We start from the raw sequence: 23,955 nt of genomic DNA, 5'->3' as shown, positions 1-23,955 counted from the left end.
TAGGATTCCTTATTCCTAAGGTACAAATAAATCCACATCTACTCACCTGTTCATCACTATAGGAGTTTTTTAATTAAAATAAGCAAAGCTTGCTTATGAAAATAAATTTTATCATTAGGCATATGCAGGGAAAAAACCCCGTAAATTATCTTAAATATTGTGATTTATTATTTTCTATCCAAAAAGCAGTTTCTATTAACATGGTAATTAAAATTTAACATGTATTTAAAGGCAAAAGTCAAACTGAGTTAGCCACAGAATATGGGAAACATTGCTTGTCTGACTGAGAGTATATAGATAATCTAGAATAAGGAAAAACAAATAAAGTCAGCACAATAAAATAAGAGAAAAAGGGAAATGGAAGGAAATGTACTAAAAGCATAGACCACTGGGTTCTGCATGACCATAGCAAGGTCAGTGCCAGAAAGTCAGAAGTGTCTGTTATCCACACAATCACGTTAGGAAAAGCTCACCTTTATCCTGTCTTCTACTTCACTCAAAATCTCTCCCTTCAAATCTATTTAGAGGAAGATCAATCAGGCAAATGGTAATACAAGCACACAGTCACACATGGGACAAGAAACAGTTCTTTGAACTTATAAAATGATGAGTGATGCTATCACTTCAGCTGGTATTTTAATATGTCTAAAATTCATGGAAGATTGGATTTGAGGAAAAGGATACATATATATGTAAATATACGAAAACATAGGCTCAACTTAAGAGGCCCGTGTTGAAATTAAGCAAAGATTTAAATCTACATGAAACATATTTCAGAAGTTGCTTGGTAATGTTTAAAATGATTAAGGCTGAAATCCATGCAGAATGTCATAAAGAAACAGTACCTAAATATCTGAGATATCATCTGCATCTTAATATCTGTGGATTTCATATAAGTAACAATGCCCAAATTAGTCCAGACCCAAAACAGTTAAATTGCAAGTTCACTGAGACAGGCTACCTCTAAATAAAATTCAGAAATAGTTCTTAACACGGAGAGCTAACACCTGAAAGGCTTGTACTCTGGAGGTGGAAAATGTCGAGATCTTTAAATGTTAGAGAATCATATCTTGGTTTGACAGATCTAGCTAATCTTAAAAGGGCAACTTTCCATTTGAATACTAAGCAGGAGTTTATGGCCCAACCTCCTGGAGATACGGAACTATGCATTTATTGTTTGCTAGACGAGGCTGTGGGATGCTGAGAGAGTAAATGATGTACTGTAATACTTTGTGGGATTTTTCTCCGGTGAGAAGCTTAACATGATTAAAGATAAACACTTTTGTTTTTCAAAGGGACTCTAATCAAAATGGCAGAGTTATTTCACTGTAGTCTATAGAATTACACACTATAGAATATTTATACTATTAAATTACAGTACATCGATGGGTACATTTTAAATAATATCATTGGAAAGTGAAGGAAACAAACATTTTATACTTCTCTCCCAAACTAATTTCTCTACCAGACTGACACAGGCTGTCACCACGAAAGATCAGAACACATTCATTCACCCTCATCCATGCTTAAGCCTTGGTCCTCTTTACACTTTCTTCAGGAGATAGCTCCACGCATGCTACAAAGTTTTTATTGCACTCATATTCTGCAGACTTTTTATACTCTCATTTTGAAGCATGCTTTACTAATGCATTCTCTTACCTCTCCTACACTTTCTTCACAAATGCTGGCCTACATTGATATTCTCAGGATGCTGCATAACGACCAAGTGACCCATAGATGAGTCTAATCAATGCCATTGTGCTTAGAGTACTGAAAGGGAAGGTACTCTTTCCAAAGGTGAAGATGAACAGATAAGTCAGAGACAGGGATTTAAAGAAGGAATCCTTTTTACTTCCTCAACAAGAAACTAAATGTACTAGATGGGCACAGTAGCTCACGCCTATAATCCCAGCACTCTGGGAGGCTGATGCGGGAGGATCACTTGAGGTCAGGTGTTCAAGAGCAGCCTGGCCAACATGGTGAAACCCCATCTCTACTAAAAATAAAAAAAATTAGCCAGGCATGGTGGCGTGAACCTGTAATCCCAGCTACTTGGGAAACTGAGGCAGAAGAATCTCTTGAACCTGTGAGGCAGAGGTTGCAGTGAGCTGAGCTTGCGCCACTGCACTCCAGCCTAGGCAACAAAGCAAGACTCTGTCTCAAAATAAAATAAAATAAATGTACAAAATATATATGGAAGACTATCTAATTGGTAAGGAGAGCAATTATACATTGCAAATGTCAAACACTCAATGGAAAAAAATTTATCCATAACATTAAGCACCTCAATGTTAGAAGGACCCTCTAAGAGAAGAGGACCCTTCCCCTAGTCCAAAGGTAATTGGAGGGTAAGTTATTTTACAATTCATAGTGCAGATGTGTCATTTGTGTTGTTTTTGATTTTGCTGGAAGAAGCAGAAGGTAAAAGGGGCTGGAAAGCAGAAATGGGCAGAAGTGTGCCTGAGAAAAAGCTTAGAGATGTGACTGTCGTTGGTTAAAAATGAATTGGTACTATTTGCTTCTTCAAATCTAAACCTTTGCTTAAGCTGCCAAATAAATATTCTGGGGCCTTTAATCATTCTATCAGGGAAAAATTTCTTCCTTCCAACTTGTAGAGAGGCACTGAAATGTATCCTTTCTCTGCAAAACTTAATAGAGTTTAAATTCTCTTCAAAGAGATGAAATCTAATCCTAGGTTTCATTAAAATGACCTAACTCTACTACACTGTGATATATCAAAATGAAGCACTGCTTCAGCGTCGAGGGGAACAAGGATACAGTTTTTGTTCTCAAAGTTAGATCTCTGATTTATGATGAAATAGCATTTCAATAAAGTGAAGAATAAAAGGAAAAAAGCCATCGGTCGAGTAAAGAACTAAAAACATTCATCTATAGTTTCTGTTTGCTTTTAGAAAAGATAATTAATGCTGTAGAGAACTTACTGAACTAATATTCTGCTGATTTTTCTTCACTCGTTCAATCTCTGGGGTATCTTTTACTGCAGTGCCAGCTCCTACTTCTTTCTTATAAAATACCTTTATTATAAGAAAAGGAAAAGAATAACCAAGCTTGTCAGAATTCAGGTCCTAGATCCGCTTCTTAGAAAGACAATTTCTCAGGTTTTATAATAATACGAATACTGCACCTATTTATGAGTGCCGCCATTATAGGAACCAATTAAATAATCCATTAAGATAATATATGTCCAACTTTGGGTTTATATCCCCAATCTTACAAGTAACCCTCTACTACCTGTTCTAGGGCTAGACGGCTACCATGGTTGACTGCAGATTATTTGCTTTAAGAATACACATTGGTGGCCATGTGCAGTGGCTCATGCCTGGAATCCTAGCACTTTGGGAGGCCAAGGCAGGTGAATCATGAGGTCAGGAGTTTGAGACCAGCCTGGCCAATATGGTGAAACCCCATCTCTACTAAAAATACAAAAAAAAATTAGTGGGGTGTGGTGGTGTATGCCTGTAGTCACAGCTACTCAGGAGGCTAAGGCAGGAGAACTGCTTGAACGCAGGAGACAGAGGTTGTAGAGAGCCGAGATCACAACATTGCACAACAGTTCAGGCAACAGAGTGAGACTCCATCTCAAAAAATAAAATATACAATTGGCAAACCAGAGTTCCTTTCTTCAAATATGTGTCACATGTGTATTTGAGAAAAATCAAAGCAGATATTACAAAAGACCATTAAGCTGTTATCACTGAATTCAAAAACATCATGACATTTTAGGCAACTGCTATTCTCCAAACACAAAGATGCCCACATTCTCTTCCACGAAAATATTAGCTCATCATCAGTATCGATGTTAATTACAAGTCTATTTTCTTCATCTTCCATTTATTTATCTCTATCCCATGTGTTTCCACCCCTACTAACATCTACCCCTTCCAAACCCAAAGCAGAACAGAAACACAAGAGTACTCTGGAGAAAAACAGAGTAATTATAAGAAAAGCAAATGAGGACAAAATTACTCCCTCTCTTGACACTGGGTAATCCAGTGGCCCCTGTGTTGGAGAGATGTTTTCCTCCTTTTAAAAGCTAGAACTCTAGAACACTAGGGAATTGCACAGCCTCCTTTCCCGGTCCTTCCAGCAAGACTTTCCCATTTCTCAGCACAGTCTGGCCATCCTTGTGGAGACCCAGTGGGCACCTGACCAGCTTACCCTGAGAGCTGACACTTGCCAACTAATTGGAAGGTAGAAGATATTCCAGAAGTCCTCAAACTTACTAGAATTTACATTTTGATGAGATGCTTACTTAACTATTATGACTAAGCTAATTCTACATTAAAATATTAATTGTATGGTCAATTTTCACAATTTTAGAAGTCAAGTTTGTACATTTAATAATCATGGACCCAGCCTCTTAATTAATAGTGCTGATGCACTATTTACAATAGCAAAGACATGGAATCAATCTAAATGCCCATCAATGATAGACTGGATAAAGAAAATGTGGTACATATACATCATGGAATACTATGCAGCCATAAAAGAGAATGAGATCACAGCCTTTGCAGGGACATGATGGAGCTAGATGTTATTATACTCAGCAAACTAATGCAGGAAGAGAAAACCAAATACTGCATGTTCTTGCTCGTAAGTGGGAGCTAAATGATGAGAACACATGGACACCTAGACGGGAACAACACAAACAGGAGCCTATCAGAGGGTGACATGTGGGGAGGTGGAGAGGGTCAGAAAAAAATAGTAAGTATTAGGCTTAATACTTGAGTGACAAAATAATCTGTACAACAAATCCCCATGACACAAGTTTACCTATGTAAAAACCTGTTCATGTGCCCCTGAACTTAAAAGTTCAAAAAAATAGTACTGATGCAATTCCTCTTCCTCAGAATAAACATAAAGAAGTTTAGAAATGTATTAGGAATAAAAAAAATCCCTAGATATAATATCAGTATAAACAATCAATAATCAGGAATAAAGTGACCTCATATGACTATTTTCATCATCAAAGTAAAATCTGTGTAGAAGACTAAGACTTCTTTCCTGCGTTAAATTTTAAAAATTAGTTATTAACTGTTATTTGTACCAGAGAAAAATTTGAATTTGTAATTCCAAAACAATTATAAGTGATAATTTGTAAAAATTATCAGTATTCATATTATTTTAAGGAAATAAAGATAATACACTTGACAGAACATTCAAGTAACGCAACAAAAAAAATCAGACAATGAGGAAAAAAACCTATTTCTTACAAAACAAAATTTCAAGGAGGCAACTGAAAAAGAAAGAATGGCTACTCACTGCACTAATGTTTTGTTGAGTTGTCTTAATTCTCTGAATTTCAGGAGTATCTGCTACTGTAGAATAGTTAGAAAGCATCTTCTCTGCTTCATCCTTATACTTTCTCTAAAAATATAAACAGTTAATATAAATCTGAAATTGTGTGCATGTGGGCACACGTCCACGCATGAGAGACAGAGAGACGGGGGAGCGGGCAGAGAGATAGAAATAGAATGATACCGTTCTTTGATCTCTACCATACCACAAGGCTTTTGGATTTATGCTTTGCGTCCTATTTCAGGTAAAGATACATTTGATTAAGGGAAAGTTACCAGTATTTTGAAGTTGAGATTAAAATCTTAATTTCTCTCCACTAAAAGAACTACTATGGGCTCTAATACAACCCAGACAATATCTTAATGTCCTTGCTTATGTCTTTTTTTTTTTGAGACGGAGTTTCGCTCTTGTTACCCAGGCTGGAGTGCAATGGCGCGATCTCGGCTCACTGCAACCTCCACCTCCTGGGTTCAGGCAATTCTCCTGCCTCAGCCTCCTGAGTAGCTGGGATTACAGGCACGCGCCACTATGCCCAGCTAACTTTTTGTATTTTTAGTAGAGACAGGGTTTCACCATGTTGACCAGGATGGTCTCGATCTCTTGACCTCGTGATCCACCCGCCTTGGCCTCCCAAAGTGCTGGGATTACAGGCTTGAGCCACCGCGCCCGGCCCTCTTATGTCTTAATCAGAATTTTAACAAATTTCACCAAATGTTGTTACACATTCCTTTCTGCATAAACTCCATTAATCAAATTTATTCTGTGGTCAATTTTCATAACAATCTTCACTTTTTTCATTCCTTCTATTTTTTTCCTATTGGGAGTCATTATTTTTTAGTAAATGTTATAGCAAAGATATTATTTGCTAATGAATGCTTTTGCCCAGATCAGATTTTATAAGTAAATTCTTCTTCCATGAATTTTTTTTGTGGTCATTTCTTCTACCACATCCAGTTTTGTTTACAGAACATGGGACTAGTATATTTGAGAAATCTAAATTTTACTGAGAAAACTTAGCTGTTCCCTTAATTTTTACTTAAACTTTATACCTTGTGCAGCTTGAGCCACTGTTAGTTTTATTTGGAGCTATTTTAATACTAATATTCAATATGAAATGGTTAAAAGGCAAATAGTTTGTAATTTATTTCTCTGTGGAATGAGCAAAAAGCATTCAAGCCAAGTGGAATGGGGTCAAAAAAGAAAAGGTTAAAATGTTCTTGGGCTGGGCTCAATGGCTCATGCCCACTGAGGCAGAAAGATACACTTGAGCCCAGGAGTTTGAGGCTGCAGCAAGCTATGATGGTGCCACTGCATTCCAGCCTGGGTGAAAGAGTGAGACCTCCATCTCTTGGAAAAAAAAAAAAAAAAGTTTTAATGTCCTTGGACTCAAAACAAGGAGCCCCGACAAAGAGGCTGTAGCTTTCCATAATGTCTGTTGAATTGAATCTACGACAACTGTCCTATTAATTAGTAAGGTTAATCAAGTTTGGCCAGTGGTTTTAGTGAAAGAGTACTTACCCTGAATGCAATGCCCTCAGAAAGATATCATTCACAGAGACACACAAAGCACATGGCAATATGACACTGGAATACACAGTTCTGAGCATCTTCACTCTTGACCAACCTGGCTATAGATTTCAGATGTCCTCTTGGCTCGAAGGATATCTGGGATATCCATGCTCACTTGCATTCCTTTCCCTTTAATTTCATTTTCTAAGTCCTTTTTGTATTGTTTCTAATGGGACAGAAAATAATCTGAGAGCTTTGCTTAAGCTTTAATAGAAATGTCAAAATTTATGTGTTTGAATCTCAAAGATACCCATGTGGAAAGAACACTTGTGCTCTTTCCAGCTATGATTCAAGGCATTTGTTTTCAACTCGGTATCTCACTGCTGTCTTACCTGGCTGGCCATCTCGGATGCTTTCTTAGCTCTCTGGACATCAAGAGTGTCTGTGCTCACCTGCATCCCTTTCCCTTTAATTTGAGTCTCCAGATCTCTTTTATAGTCTTTCTGCAGAAATGAAAGAGTTAGTGCTCTCCAATCATCTGAAAAACTGCTCAAAAACTGAGACATCATTTTGACATCAAGGCCATGTCTTCTCGAATTAAGTTGAATCCTTATTTATTTTATTTCTATAGAATAAGAAAGAGTTTTACTTGTGGTAGGAACATGACGTAGAGTAACTTACTCACCTGTAATCAGAAGACTTTCTTTCTTTTGTTTCTTAATCAGAATTTTAACAATTCTTAATTCAACTTAATCTGAATTAAGAAGAAAAAACGGAGCTAGCCAAGGGGAAATTCTTACATTTTGATATAAGCTTGATATATTATTGGATCATATATGGCTCAGTCAAGTGTTAGTCAAGAGTGATTGTAAAAGTGCTGTTTCTCACTCTGCAGTACATAAGCGTTTGGTTGCTTCTCTGGAATCTACCCCTTCTTTTTACTTCATTGGCTCCCTGATTTGCCACTGGACAACTCAATGCTCCCCACTCCTAAACCATCCAGCTTGGGTGAGACTGGCCCAAATCTCTAGGCTCTGCTGGGCTTAAATAAATCATTATACTCCACTACCTACACTGCAGAATTTGTTCCTGGATGCATACTTTTTTTTTTTTTTTTTTAAACGTAAGAGTTGCTGGAAGCCTCTTTGCAAACAAGAAAGCCTACCTAGGAACTGAAAGATAGAAACTGAAGCTAAATCTCATTATTTGAGTACTAGATCAAGCTGTGCCTAGGAATTTCTCTACTGTTCAATCATAAGAACAACAAACAAGTTATCTGTGTTTTTTCTTTTAAGCCAGTTGGAATTGGATTACCTACTGCTTACAAGATAGTCATAATTGCACAGACATACATCTTTAGGAACTTTTGTCACATATGAAAACTGATTATAAAATTCAGCAAGCTGTACATATATAAATTTACATTTTCTGTATGTATATTATTCTTCAAAGAAAAATGTTATTCAGAAATGATTAACTATATCCCATTAAATTTGTTTGAAAACAATGATTTCCTATTATGCTGACACACTCCAGATTTGCAGATTTTCTGCTGCAAAGTAAATGTTGGTTTGCTTATTAGTACATTCTCTAAATTTAGATAAGTGGTAAACAAAAATCTCAACCTTGGAGTATTTTTCCTCCTGTGTTCCACTCATAACTCTTCCTGTTTTCACTGACTTATACTCCCAGTATCACTTTTCTAAATAAAAGTTTACATAATTATGTTTAACTTTCAGAATAAGATTCAATTATTACTGTGTCTATAAAAAGCACTCTGTCTTAGTCATCCTGTTTAAAGCCCCAAAACAAAACATTTCATTTGGAGGCCAACATACATGATGAAACTGAGGCACTCATAACAGCCACCAAGGTGCCATGGTAGAAGGAGTAACAATTCTCCAATATGAACCTTCAAATGTAATTATGTAAATGTGTTCTAAAGCACATAGACTACATTAGACATTCTTTGCATCAGTTATTTGTTGTCTGCATGACAAAACACCCGAAACTTAGAAGGTTTAAAACAACGTGGTGGCATCTACGTTCCAAGAGGGCAAACCCTAATGCAGAAGTGTGTTTAGTCTCTGCCTGAGTCACATTTGCTGCTGTCTCATTGGCTAAAGAAAGTCACATGGTCAAGCCCAGAGATGTTGGTAGGCTTGTCTGTTGAGGGTCATATGTGTCACAATATGATCCACTGACTTTATTTGAAAAATAAAGTTTGATATTAAAAATAAATTATGGCAAAGTGCAACATTGGTTGAAAAGGATCTGAGCCTGTCGTTTAGGCAAAATGAAACATGACTATGGTTATATGCAAATAAGATTTTTATTATTTTTATTTTATGGGGCTTTATTGATTTAGACTCTCAGCCTAAGAGTGCAGAGTTCACCAGAGCCAGGTGTATCAATTTACACTGGATGTCACTGGAAACCACTAGAGAATTGAATCTGAGGAGAGTAACAAAATTTCATTTAATTCCCTCAAGGATTCTTCTTCTGCTGGGTTGAGAATGTCTAGTAGGAGGGCAATAATAGCAGAATTTTAGTTAGGAAGCTATGGCAATGATCTAGAGGCTAGAGATGGAGGCTTGGATTAGGATGGCAAGAAAGAGACGGGCTTAGACCATCACTATGGGAGTGGCATCAATAAAGCATGCCGATGAGAGGAATCAAAGTGACTTCTATGCTTTGATTGGTGCCATTTGCTGAGAAGCAGATGGGGGAAAGCTAACCTGGGGGGAAATTAAGGTTCTAGTTTTGATCTAAAATGTTGCAATCCCATCATACATTTCCCTGTAGACAACAAAAATAAATGGTCCCACTCAATTTATAGAACATGTTATAGAACACTCAATTTTTCTATAAGAATGAGGTAGGCCTATCTGAAGGAACATGAAAAAAGATGCGTAATATAAAGTGAAAAAACAAACACACACAGAACACAGTATATGGTATGACCCCATTTAAGATTTTTAAGTCTCTGTGTGTACAAGCGTATGTTTCTCTAGATATACATAGAACAGATTTGGAAGGTTCCTTAACAAACTTGTAACAATGACTATCTCTCAGGAGGAGAACAGAAGTAGGAAAGGGATTAAAGGAGATTTTCAAGTTCCTGTTCCTCGTGTTCCTGGCTTTTCACCCCTGGCTACCACTTCTAAATGGAACCCTTATTGATCAGGAAATCTATACCATCTCCACTGCCTTTGTCTTAATCAATCATGACAATCCCATTTCCCTGGCCAGTGCCTAACCCCGGGGATGTCAGTGATTTTCAAAACAATAGTAACTCCCCTAGCAGCTAAGCAGCTATACATCTAGCCTTCCTGACTTCCTGCAAGGTGTCAGTCCTGAGTCAGCTCTTCCCAAGTGCAAATGTCACACAACAGATCTCAGATGACCCCACTGAAGCCCCCACCTAACCAGCCTCGAGATAAGCGAGCAGGACCCCTTCACCTGCATCCTGTTTTCTTCACATACACTTTTTATAAAATCATCACATCCCAAATCCTCTTTACTCCAGTGTTTCTTTTATATTCTCAGGCTCGCTGGGAAAGTTCAAGAGATATGGAGAAAGTTCTGGGGTACTTCCTTCAAAAAATATGCATATGGTCTGACTCCTACAACCTTGTGATATGATATCCATCCTGTCATAGAATTTAAGACAAAACTTCTAAATCAATATCCTGTATCCCATGAAGAGAAAAATGGTGTTAGATGAATGAACATGGCCATTCAGGATACATCAGACCTCTACCCAAAATGCTGACTGTGTAGAAATGTCATGCACGCTGAACATGTCAACAAAGGCTATTTTAAGAACATTCAATCACACAGAAATGACTATTGTCCTCATGTTAAAAGTCCCTATATAGCTAGAATAATTAATGAAGGTAGCTACACTAAACAACAGATTATCAATGCAGACAAAACAGCCTTCTATTGGAAGAAGATGCCATTTAGGACTAAGTTAGTGAGGAAAAGTCAGTGTCTCACTTCAATTCTTCAAAGGACATGCTGACTCTTATCAGGGGCTAATGCAGCTGGTCACTTTAGGTTGAAACCAATGCTCACTTACCATTCTGGAAATCCTAGGGTCTTTAAGAATTATGCTAAATGTGCTCTGCCTGCACTTTATAAATGGAACAACGAAGCCTGAACGACGGCACACTTGTTTAAGTTTGTTTACTGAATATCTGAAGCCCACTGCCAAGACCTAATGCTCAGAAAAGAAAGACTCCTTTGAAAATATTAATGTTAAGTTACAAGGCACCTGGTCACCAAAGAGCTCTGATAAAGATGCATAAGAATATTAATGTTTTCACGCCTGCTATACAACATCCATTCTGCAGTCCATGGATCAAAGAAAATTTTTACTTTCAAGGATTATTATTTAAGAAATACATTTCATAAGGCTATAGCTGTCAGAGATCATGATTTCTCTGATGAATCTGGGCAAAGTAAATTGAAAATCTTCTGAAAAAGATTCATCATTCTAGATGCCATTAAGAATATTTGTGATTCATGAGAGAAGTACAAACATCAACACTGATAGAAGTTTGGAAGAAGTTGATTTCAACTCTCATGGATGAATCTGAAGTTCAAGACTTCAGTGGAGGAAGCAAGTGCAGATGCAGTGGAAATCACAAGAGAACTAGAATTAGTAGAGATTGCAAATGTGACTGGATTGCTGCCATCTCATGGTCACACTTGAATGGATAAGAAGTTGCTTCCGATGGACAAGCAAAGAACATGGTTTCTTAAGATTAAATCCTTGTGAAGATGCTGTGATCACTGTTGAAATGACAACAAAAGATTTAGGATATTACATAAATTTTGTCAATAAAACATCAATGGGTTTGAGAGGATGGTCCCTAATCTCGAAAGTTCTACTGTGAGTAAAATGTATCAACGGCATCACATGCTACAGAGAAATCTTTCATGAAGGGAAGAGGCAATTAATGTGGCAAACTTCATTGTTGTCTTATTTTAAGAAATGGCCACAGTCATCCCAAACTTCAGCAGCCACCACCCTGATCAGTCAGCAGCCATCAACATAGAGACAAGACCCTCCACCAGCAAAAAGATTTCCACTTGCTGAAGGATCAGATAATCATTAGCACTTTTATCAATAAAGTATTTTTAATTAAGATACGGATGTATTTTGGATATAAGGCTACTGCATACTTCTTAGACTACAGTATGGTATAAACACAACATGTATATGCGTTGGGAAACCAAAAAGTTCGTGTGACTCACTTTATTGTGATACTTGCTTTATTATAGTGGTCTGGAACTGAACCCATAGTATCTCCACGGTATGTCTGTACCTCCATGTAGGATCCATTTTAAGAATCAATGAGACTCTACAGCACAGAGCTCAGCGCAGAGGCGGTGATCAATACCTGACACCTTCTTCTAGTTTTTTAATCTTATTCTCTTAGGCCAGTCCTTCCTTATCCTAATAAGGCCCAATTAACACTGCTCCTGCCGCCATCCTCCCATTCAACTGCATGTCTGTACTTTGCCACTGAGAGAATAACACAACTTTTACACGTGCTACTGACAAGTAATTACAAGACAATCTCTGCATGTGGATTGGACATGTCATTGTGACAGAATTTGCAGAAAATGACTAATGTAGGGATAATATGCTGACAATGTTAGCCACAGACGTCACCATGGGCATATGTTGTTTATAGCCTACCAGCATCCATTGTTCCCTTCTTCTGGCAAAAAGCTCCATGGTTTTCTTTTGGGAAATGACCTCTAGGTTCTTTCAATCCATACCCTTGGGAAGGATTGATTTCCATCACCTCCCTACTCCCCACATATATTTTTAATTCTACCAAAGTGCCTTTTAAATGTTTCCTTTATTTAAAGATCGTGAATATAGCCGAGATTAAGGTGATGTTTTAAACACATAAAAATTTAGAATGTTTTATACAAGACACTGTTAAACTACCTCAACAAATGAGTGACCATGAGAGGATGATCAGCACATTCTACTCCCCCAACCCCAAACACAATGATTAGGTACAGAACAGTGGTTAATTCAAGGAGATTCAGACCTAAGACTTAATTGGAACTATAAAAAGGGGTGTTCACTTCCCACTAGGATTACTGGCCATAGATATGAGTTATCCTGTTATTAAAAGGGTTTATTGCATGGAGACAGTCTTCCAAAAGCAAAGCCAACAGAGAAAATAACAGAACCAAGAGATGAAGGAAGAGAAATATCATGTGAATTCCAACTTTACAGTAACTCAATCTTTGGATTTTCTATTCCATGAGCGAATGCATCTTCTTTGTTGCCTACCCTAGTTTGAGTTGAGTTTCTGTCATTTGCAACCTAAGAGTCACCGTCATCATCATCATAGCTATCATCATTATCATCAGAGTCTATTAAAATATGGGGAGAAGGCTTTAAGCTCTTTCACTGCTAAATTCAGCTAAAATCTCTTCAAAGCACAGTGACATTATATGAACCAAAGTAATGACATAATACAAGGATTATAAGACTGAAAACACTTCAGAGACATTTCAGTTCTCCTTTTAAAGTGCATGAAAAGTGAGCAGAAACCACTTTCATTTGATAAAGAGGCTGAACAAGATTCATTCCACAGTCCAGGCCAAGACTGGGAGAGTCAGTTGGGTTATGAGCAGGAAAGCATGCGAACTTTCTACCTGCAGTTGCTAATGGACCATAATGATACACCATCCCAATCATCTGCCTTTTATCTGCTTACAAGGTAAAGTTAAATCTAAACTATTTTGGTTTATTATAGAAATTTTCTCCAAAATGGGAAAATGGCCATTTTTCTCGTATCACATATATAGGGGATTGTGAGCATCAATTTTTTAAAAAAATTCATAGCCCAGGAAAAGACCGTAAGGATATAGCTGTTTACAATCACTTACACATAAAAGTTGTGGATGTACAGAACCTTTGAGAAAGATTGACAGGCAAGAAAATCAGCTAAAAACATATTCATCTAAGGCGTTAAATAAACATACTCACCTCACTCACCATTTCAGAGGCTCGCTTTGCTCTTTGGATGTCAAGAACTTCTGAATTAAGTTCCATTCCTTTCCCTTTTATTTCGTTTTCCAAATCTTTTTTATATTCTTTCTATAAGACAAGAATTTCATAGTGCAAAACTTAGCAGGAATCACTTTAGTCAGTGTGCGATTCCACATGTTTTCTAGAGATCACAGAAATGAGAAAATATTACTAGGAAGGAATGACTCAGACTGCTAAGTATTCATGCTTTTTTCCTACTGACACTTCATTTTCCCCTCTACCAAGTTCAGAGTGGCTTCCAATATTTTTAGCCTTTTCCTTTTCATACTTTTTTCAATATATTTTGGTACCATAGTAGATTTGTTAAAAAGACATCTTCTCTTTCAGTGGTGAGAAAGATCTTAAGAACACATGTTTCCTATTAATTATTTTTGAAAGTTGTCTGTAAAACATGAATTACCAAAAAAGAACATGGTTGAAAAATAATGGAAAACTATAAAATCAAAAGGACTGATGTAGTAAACGTTTTTCTAAAAAGTTTAAAAAGTGAGCAGAAAGCGCTATGATTTGACTCAGATCATTCCAAATTATAAGCAGCCCATTTCAAGGTCTAGTAAGCTATTAGGAGTTTCAATTACTTGGGCTCACCACAGCCTGATAGAAGGTAGTCTAAAGCAGATACTTCAAGCACTATCCATCACAATTACCTTAGGTATTTACTTTATCCTTCTATAACCCTCAGAATATTTCAAGGCCCCCTTTACTATCTTTGATGGAATTTGGGGCTCAACATTCATGATGATGAATGGAATCATTCAGAGATGATGAAATCTACATAAATTATGGAATCTATGACTCAACATGATAATGATTATGATGATGATAGCGATGGTGACTCTTAGGTTGCAAATGACAGCAACCCAACTCAAACTAGGGTAGGCAACAAAGGAGATCCGTTCGTTTACGGAATAGAAAATTCAAAGACTGAGTTATTGTCAAGTCGGAATTCACATGATGTCTCCCTTCCTTCATCTCTAGGCTCTGTTATCTTCTCTATTGGCTTTGCTTTTGGAAGGCTCTCTCCATGCAATTTAAAGAGTTGTAAAACCAAAACATTTTCTACAAATTAGTAAGAGTTTGAATTTCACCTATTTGAATATATTTTTAAGTAGATCCAAATGCCTTCTACAAATACTTACATACAACTTACTTTTTTTTGCCAATGAGTTGCTTGTTTTCTTACTTAATTGCATATGAAAATCATAAAGATCTTATTCATTCAACTAAGTTGCATTTATGATTAACTTGCCAGATGAAAGATGAAACTTCCTTTAATGATAGAAAATTACGTTCCAGTTAATACTAGGGTTCATTTCATGTTACTTTCCCTTCATCCAATATAATTAAATTAGCCTGTCCTCTACTCTACTAATAGCTTACTAGACATTGGAATGGGCTGCTTATAATTTTGGAATGATCTGAGTCAAATGACCCAGGTGAAAGTCAGAGCTCTTTCACTTATTTCGTGGTGTGACCTTCAGGAGGACTTTTAAGTAACTCAACCTTGATTTCCACCCTGGTGAAATGAAAATAAAAATACTTGTTCTACTAATGTCAAAGGGCGATGGGGGGAATCAAAGGAAATGAAGTATGAAATGATACTCTGAACACTCTAAATGGCAATGGCAATGTAAAAACCATAGAGTAAAAAATGCAAAGTTCATTTGAAGCTAAATGCTTACACTTAGAAAGGGAAGTAATAATTTCATCAAGTTACCAAAAGTCCTTTTTATTTTTCACATTAGACGGGCTAAATTTTTTAAGTTAATTTTTAAAAATATTTTTAAATTCTTATTATAAATTGACAATTTATTATTGTATATATTTATGGGTACACAATTATGTCATAATTTATGAATACAATGTGGAACAATTAAATCAATCTAAATAATATATCCATTACCCCAAATATTTACCTTTGCGGTGAAAACATTTGAAATTTACTCTCTCAGCAATTCTGAAATGCACCATATACTATTATTAACTATCTTCACCACACTGTGTACTAGATATCAAAAAAAAAAGGTATTCCTCGTATCTACAGATTCTGAACTCTTTAACTACCACCTTCCCATTCCTCCCACCCTCCAGCCTCTATAACCACCATTCTGCTTTCTGCTTCTAAGAGTTCAAGTGTTTTAGATTCCACTTAAAAGTGAGAATATGCAGGATTTGTCTTTCAGCGCCTGGCTTATTTCACCTGGCATCATAGTTGTTATGGACTAAATGTTTCTCTCCCACCAAAATCCCTATGTTGAAGCCCTAGCCCCCAATGTGACTGTATTTGAAAGTGGGGCCTTTGGGAGGTGATTAGGGTTAGATGGGATTGTGAGAGTCAGACTCCCTTGATGAGATTAAGGTCTCTAAAGGAAGGAGGAAGAAGACCAGTGTTCTCTCCCTCTACTGAAGTCACAGCACGAAGGTGTCTGTCTGCAAGCTGGGAAGAGGGCCCTCACCAAGAACCAAATCTGCTGGCACCTTGATCTTGGACTTCCCAGTCTCCAGAACTTTGAGAAAAGTCTGTTGGTTGAGCCAGTAGGTCAGTCTATGGTATTGTGTTATAGCAGCCTGAACAGACCAATACAATATGGTGTTCTGAGCCTTTTTTCTACCCTGATGCATGTATTCTGAATTAATAAATTTAAAATAAGACTCAGTCCAAAAGGGAAACAAAATTAAAAGGCAATGACATGTAGTAAAGTCATTTATGAATCTCAAAACAGACCTCACATTGCCATTTGTACATATGTGATAAAAAAAAGACTCCCCTTTAAAAAATTAACATAAATAGTGCATATTTTTAAATGGAAGACAATAGTAGTAGGAAGTTGCCATTATTTGAAATTGTTGTAAAAATTATTAAACTTTCTTCTTCTGAAAAGCCTTACCATCAACTATTTCTTTTTTTTTCTCCCTTTAATTGACGCATAAAAATTGTACATATTTATGGGATACAGAGAGATATTTTAATATGTGTACATGACATATAATGATCCAATCAGAGTAGCTGGTGTACCCATCACCTCAAACATGTATCATTTCTTAGTGTTGTGAACACTCAAAATCCCCTCTTCCAGCTTATTAAAAATACACAATTACAGTTAACCGTATTCACCTTACGGTGCTGCAGAACATCAGAGCTCATTCCTTTGTATCCATTAATCGACCTCTCCTCATCCTCTCCCCCTGCCACTTCCTAGCCTCTAATACCCACAAGTCTCCTCTCTAGGAAGTTGCCATTTCCTTAGCCTTCAACTTCAAAAATTTTTATTAGGAACTAGAAGTGAGAAAAGATAGTGTAGTAAGATAACTCTTATGGAAATTACATGTCTATTTCAACACAACACAGAATCACATTAAATTTCTAAAACTGAATCACATTAAATTTCTAAAACCAGTTAAACTTTACGGCCAGTTAGCATTTGCTTATTAAAGAACTTCATGATGATGTGCTCCTATAGGTAATTAATCTCAAATTTATTTCACTGGTCTAAGACATTTCCTTCAGGAATAGTTTCCTCAGTTCAAAAATTCAAAATGAAATGAAATTTCATGTATGTATACACATATGCAATATATATTACATAATATATATTATATTATAGTAGTATGTATATTACATCATATAAAACATTTCTACTTAGGGAACATGTTCCCTTCATATATAGAGTATGTACTTAAGCAGATTTGGAAGAGCTATGAGCTACTTTTTGGTCATTTAAAAACAAAAAGATTAGCTTTTAAAAGGATGGACTACAGACATGATATTTTTAATTTTAAGGCCTTAATGTTAAGAAACAATTAACATATTACTTGTGAGCAAAAATGTACCATTACATTTTTGGGGAAATTTTTGCAGAGAATAAAAGAAAAATGGACATGAGCTCCTCTATTCTATATGCTAAATACATTATTTTTCCCTACTTAGAACACAAACTCCTTATAAGTAATATGCCTTTATCTAAACCTTCACATGTGAGCATCTCATTTCTGATATCGAATGTCATTAGAATGCTGCAGAAAAGCAACAGGAAAAGTTGGTTCTCAAATGTTTTCATAGTAACTCAATTTGAAAGAATCAAGCTCTCTCCACCCATATTCAAAACATCTTTTAAAAACTGCTATAAAACTATTTATAGAGCTCTGAGCTACAACTAAAACACAAAACCAAGCTGTTTTTCAAGTTTTCCCAGGAAATCTGGATAATTTCTTCTCACAACTTTAATTAGAAATGTTAACACACACTTTCCTGTTTTTAATGAAAATGCAAAACTTTATTAGTGAAGTCAAAGTGAAAAAAAGAGTAATGCCTTAATATCTCAAACACTGAATTAGTAGAGAACTAGGTAAGTATTTCCTGGGTTATTTCTTTGCTTTTTTTGTGGTATTTCATAGTAAATGTCAAGATCATACCTCCCTCAGAAGGCTGGTGATGTACTTTACATGTAAAAATTCTGGAGTCTTGTCTAAATCCAGTGATGATCTTCCTTTAATCTCCTTCTCAAAATCCTCTTTATAAACTTTCTGTTAAATAAGACCACATAATTTTAAAGTTAGGAAATATCAGTGACCATTGAAAAGAGATTTGAACAAGAGTTCCCAGAACAAAAATCATGTTTTCTTAGGTAGTTCTACCACGTAAAGGTCATCCTATCAACAGGGAAATAAGTTCAACTTCATCATAAATTTTAGAATTTCACCAAACAAAGGAGAATTATTAAGTAGCCTCTTCCTCTGGTAAATCATTCTGAGTGAGGCCTCCTAACATCTTACTAATCTGGGATTAACATCAGCCCATTTTTCAGAGCAGAACCAACAAGACTGGCTATTTAACTGGATCCCTCCACTGGTTTACTCCAAGGTGAGTAGATCTATTGACTGGGGGAAAATCTGGTGGCATGGAAGCCATTCAAACCACCATCAAACCCAAGCAGCATTAATGTTCATGTCCCCATCATCCTTCTTCATCAGACTTTTGCAAATTCAGGAAATATCACTTCTAAAATGCAATGATGCTTGAGGGTTAGAGAGGGGGTTTCCCTTTAATGATTTTGGAGTTGAGAATATGTCTCTATCATCTATGGTGTTTGATATGAATGAAGTCGTGCTGTGAGGAGAATCTTATCTTGAACCTGATAACCAAACTCGTCTTTAAGGTGAGAGTTCACAAAAAGAACTGAAAGGTGGATGCAATGGTGATTGTGGTGGGGGTTAGGGGTGGGGGGAGTTAGATTCCGATCACCACAAGCCCCTTTAACACGCTCTATCACTCTTTGGCTATGATTCTCTAAATTCTTACATTTGAACTACACATTTGAAAAATCAGTGATAACGTATGCTTTGTGGCTATAAAGACAACCTCTCTAAATAACAAAAATATCCATCCATGTGAAATAGCTATTAAACAAGGGTCCAGATTTTACCAGCCAAATATTTTCTTCAAATTGCATCCCCAAAATGATAAAAATAAATTCTGCATGAAATTGTTATTCAGGCCAAATGAGAAGCTATTTCTAGATACATTATTTATTCATTACAGAGATAGGTAATTGCATGAATAATGTCTCTAAACCATGAAGGAAAATAGGAGAAGCATGCTGTCTCCTCACTTAGCACATGTGTTCCATACAGTAATCTAACAAATGATGTGGGTATAGCCACAAGTAGAGAAACAAGGGATATTCTGAAAGTCTGACAAAGCTAAATAAGCAGCTGCATTGAGAACATTCTGAACTAATGAACTAGAGATACAATGACCAAAAACAATGACTAGAAACTTTTCTCTTCCTTACATGGAATTAGTAGAGATAATAGTTACAAGGCTGAATCTAGGGCATCTCCAGGCTAAAAAGGACTCTTTTTTTTTTTTTTTTTTTTTTTTGTTTTTTTTTTGAGACGGAGTTTCGCTCGTTACCCATGCTGGAGTGCAATGGCGCGATCTCGGCTCACTGCAACCTCCGCCTCCTGGGTTCAGGCAATTCTCCTGCCTCAGTCTCCTGAGTAGCTGGGATTACAGGCACGCGCCACCATGCCCAGCTAGTTTTTTGTATTAGTAGAGACGGGGTTTCACCATGTTGACCAGGATGGTCTCGATCTCTTGACCTCGTGATCCACCCGCCTCGGCCTCCCAAAGTGCTGGGATTACAGGCTTGAGCCACCGCGCCCGGCCAAAAGGACTCTTTAAATGGTGAAATAGAAATATGTGTATGCATTCATGCCTTCATTTACATCAGCTATTTCACTTCAAAAAGCCATTCTGGAAAAAACAACGTTATTTTACTGAAGTAAATCATTAAGGGAGGTTGATTATGACTAGAAATGGCCAAAATGTATAGCTAGGAAAACGCACACACATTTGGTATGCTTTTTGAAGAAAGTTATATGGTGAAATAAGACAAAGAACTTTTCAAAGCCAGATTTAAAGATTTCTTCCAGAACATACCCAGATTAAACCTATATCTAGCATTGGAAGAAAGCATGATAAACTTAATTATAGGCCATAGCAAAGATACCAGTGGCTTTTCCTGAGATGGTAAATACTTAAGTTTACCTGTAAGAGGCTCTTTAAGAAACCTGTAGTCAAGCCTACCTCTTGGAAATAAAAAACATCTCTAAGACAGATGATTCTCTTTGTATCTACTTCATCGGTCCTATATTTAAAGACACTTTTTTTTTTTTTTAACATCAAACTTTGTCTAAGATTTTTAGCTACTTTATTTTTCTAGCCTTTAGCATATAAATTGGGTCCAAAGATACTTTCTATTGGAAGATTTCGCTCCCCTCAAGAAATGATTGTTGAGCCTGAAAAACCTAATAGTCAATTACTATAATTAAAGGGAATACATGTCAGGGAAAACATGTCTCACCTGGCAAGAGTGAGAAAAGTTAGGTGAAGAAAAGAGAGATTATCTAAAATCCCAAATCATAAATTACTGTAATTTCTACTACAGAAACATGGTATTAAATTATATTAATCATGAATTATAAGTTTTAGGATTTATCACTGAAATGAAAGTTATCCAAAGTAGAAAAAAAAAAACAGCTAAGAAACTGGGACCAGAATGATAAAAGGGTGCTCAGCATGAAGGTTTCTAGGACTGAGGATCAAGGAGGAAGGGAGGAGGTAAAGGGAAAGGGGCAGAGGAGGAAACTGGAAGAGGAGGCCCAGCTTGAAATGCTGATGCTGCCAGAAACATTCTCAGAAAAGAAAAGTGATTTTTGACCCCGTGTCTTTCAGTGGACATTTATGTAACAACTTCTTACTGTCTTAACCCATTTCCCTTTTGCCTCAAGAATACTCTTCTCTGTAATCCTAATGTAACATCACAAACATGTCTGTTACACTAGGATTAGAGACAAGTTCTGTTTAGAAATAACTTCAAGAACAGTTTTTATATTTTATTTTTTCACATTGAAAATCAGGTCCAGCCAGTCGCAGTGGCTCACACTTATAATCCCAGCACTTTAGGAGGCTGAGGTAGGCAGATCATGAGGTCAAAAGTTCGAGATCAGGCTGACCAACACAGTAAAGCCCCATCTCTACTAAAAATACAAAAATTAGCTGGGTGTGGTCTCGGCTGCCTGTATTCCCAGCTACTCAGGAGGTTGAGGCAGGAGAATTGCTTGAACCTGGGAGGTGGAGGTTGCAATGAGCCAAGATCACACCACTACACTCCAGCCTGAGTAAGACTGAGATTCCAACTCAAGGAAAAAAAAAAAAAAAAAAGTCCAATTTGCTTCAGCCTCAGAGCATGTTTATGTAAAATTAAATCAGTGCTGGCAGCAAACTGCACATTTTTGTTTTTTTCTAAATCAGAAATGGGTTAACCTTTCAGAAGACCCACTAAGCAAAAGCACCATGACAGCTCCTGAAAGTAGAAACCTTTCTCTGGACTGTGGGTCAGTGACAATGGCCATGTTATTTCTACAAAATGGGGACATTTGTTGGGTGGCTCTACTCCACCCAAAAAGTACTGCTGCAGTGAAAGATAGAAAAGCAATGAAAAGAGCATATAAAACACTTTATATACTTTATAAAGTGTTTACACACTATTATCTAAAGAAAGAAAAGGTATTCCAGAGAAATTTATTTTGTAAAATGTAAATTTTTATAGGACTTCTGAACTTTGACCAAATTCACCAGTATATCAATTTACTTGAAACAAATAACTCATTTAGTCAAAATGGTTACTTGATGTTTCTTTATCAGATTCCTCCTGATTAGCCTAAAGGAAATAAGACAGGTGTCTCCAATCCCTAGACCATGGACCAGTAGCAACCATGGCCAGTTAGCAACCTGGTCTCACAGCAGGAGGTGAGGGAGCATTCCTGCCTGAGCTCTGCCTCCTGTCAGATCAGTGGTGGCATTAGATTCTCATAGGAGTGTAAACCCTATTATGAACTGCGCATGCGAGGGATCTAGGTTATGCACTCCTTATGAGAATCTAACTAAAGCCTGATGATCTGAGGTGGAACAGTTTCATGTGAAACCAACCCCCCCACCACCACCACTCCCCAGACCATGGAAAAACTGTCTTCCATGAAACTAGTCCCTAGTGCCAAAAGACTGGGGACCACTGAATAAGACATGAAAAATCCAGGTAATTCTTTTTCCTTTTTGCTTGAAGAAGAAATTAAGCAACTTTGTCTATTCAATAAACCATGGTAATATCTGAGTGCCTTTTTCCCAAGAAGATGAATTATAACATTTCAACAATTAGCACTAGTAACGCTCACAAAATTCCTATGAGAATTTTTTTGTCCACAAGTTATCATTTCTGCCTGTTCTGATATTGTTACTAGGCAACAGAAAGGATCTTATTTAGTGAGCATGCCTAGCCTGAAGCATCAACGTTGTATTGGACTGAGACCAGCATCCACCATATTTGTCCCTTCGCAATAAAGACCCAGCTGCACCCACAGACCTTTGATACGGGCTGCAGGCAAAACCTTGTGTGTCTGATCCTGAAAAGTTAGGAAGGAAAACACACACACACACACACACACACACACACACACACACACACACACACACACAAATAAGTCTCACTGGAACAGAGAAAAAAAAGGATGGGGAATATCTAGATGTGACTTAACATAATCTTAGGTTGAGAATAAAGTAGATAAAAAGAAAAAAACTCTTAACTTTATTGAAAAAAAGAATCAATCAAATATGTTGCTAAGCTTTGAATGTGTCCCCCCCCAAGGTTGGTGTATTGACAACTTAATCCCCAATGCAACAGTACTGGGAGGTGAGAACTCTAAGAGGTGATTGGGCCATAAGGGTTCTGTATCACGAATGGATTGATGCTGATATCATGGGAATGGTTTGATATCATGGTGTTGGGTTCCTGAAAAAAGGATGAGTTTCCCATCCCCTCCTCCAAGACATGTGCAAGCACTCCCTGTCTTTCCACCTTCTGCCATGGGATGATGCAGCAAGAAGACCTTTGCCAGATGTGGACCCATAGATTTTGAACTTCCCAGACTCCAGAACTGAAAAAAATTAATCTCTGTTCTTTATTAATTGCTTAGTCTGTGGTATTCTGTTATAGCAACACAAAACGGACCAAAACATAAAATAACACAGAAAAGGGAATCATTATAATTTTGACCAGGTTCTAAAACATTAACATTTACTGGATCTGGAAAAATTAAGACAATTTCAGTAGATACATCCTTAAACTATAGAGAATAACTTCTAGCATCATTACTTTGATGATTAAATGAGCTGACATATAAAAGACTCTTAGCATATTACCTAGCATGGAGTAGTTTTAAAACGTTAGTTCTATTTTCATTGCAAAAACAAAACAAAACAAAAACAAAAACAGGTTAAAAAAAAAAAGCAACCAGCCTTTTGTTTTTAATTTTTATGAACTCACCATAGTTTTACATTAACATCTGAAAGGCAAAAGGTAAAAACATTAATATCTGAAAGTGTCAGTTATACAATCATAGCATATTAGAACTGATGGGGTGTGTAAAAGTTCATCTGGTTTGAGATCCATATTCACCAATGAGAAAAACTAAGAACC

General features: G+C 36.7%; 1 protein-coding gene across 15 annotated transcripts in view; it reads right to left on the bottom strand.

Moving 5' to 3' along the window:
• Positions 1 to 23,955, bottom strand: part of NEBL (nebulette) — a 371,607-nt gene that overhangs the window by 41,564 nt on the left and 306,088 nt on the right. For 9 of the 15 annotated variants that reach the window (XR_010339481.1, XM_021666735.2, XM_021666699.2 and 6 more), the window contains 6 exons: positions 18,332 to 18,442; positions 13,856 to 13,966; positions 7,221 to 7,331; positions 6,944 to 7,054; positions 5,284 to 5,388; positions 2,943 to 3,035 (listed from right to left, as the gene is read on the bottom strand). The exons of 2 other annotated variants lie outside the window; for them this stretch is intronic. Coding sequence is in view for 12 of the 13 variants with exons in the window: in XM_021666735.2 (XP_021522410.1) it covers positions 2,943 to 3,035; positions 5,284 to 5,388; positions 6,944 to 7,054; positions 7,221 to 7,331; positions 13,856 to 13,966; positions 18,332 to 18,442 (642 nt within the window). In the remaining variant the exon portion in view is untranslated. The remainder of the gene's footprint in view (positions 1 to 2,942; positions 3,036 to 5,283; positions 5,389 to 6,943; positions 7,055 to 7,220; positions 7,332 to 13,855; positions 13,967 to 18,331; positions 18,443 to 23,955) is intronic. 4 more of the 15 variants (XM_021666713.2, XM_021666767.2, XM_021666830.2 and 1 more) reach the window with 4 other exon arrangements.

The sequence above is a fragment of the Aotus nancymaae genome, unplaced genomic scaffold, assembly GCF_030222135.1.
Source record: "Aotus nancymaae isolate 86718 unplaced genomic scaffold, 86718_ANA_hifiasm-v0.15.2.pri h1tg000077l, whole genome shotgun sequence".
Taxonomy (NCBI): Eukaryota; Metazoa; Chordata; class Mammalia; order Primates; family Aotidae; genus Aotus; species Aotus nancymaae.
Note: the sequence above shows the minus strand (reverse complement) of the source record. Positions and strands in the feature narration are given on the sequence as shown.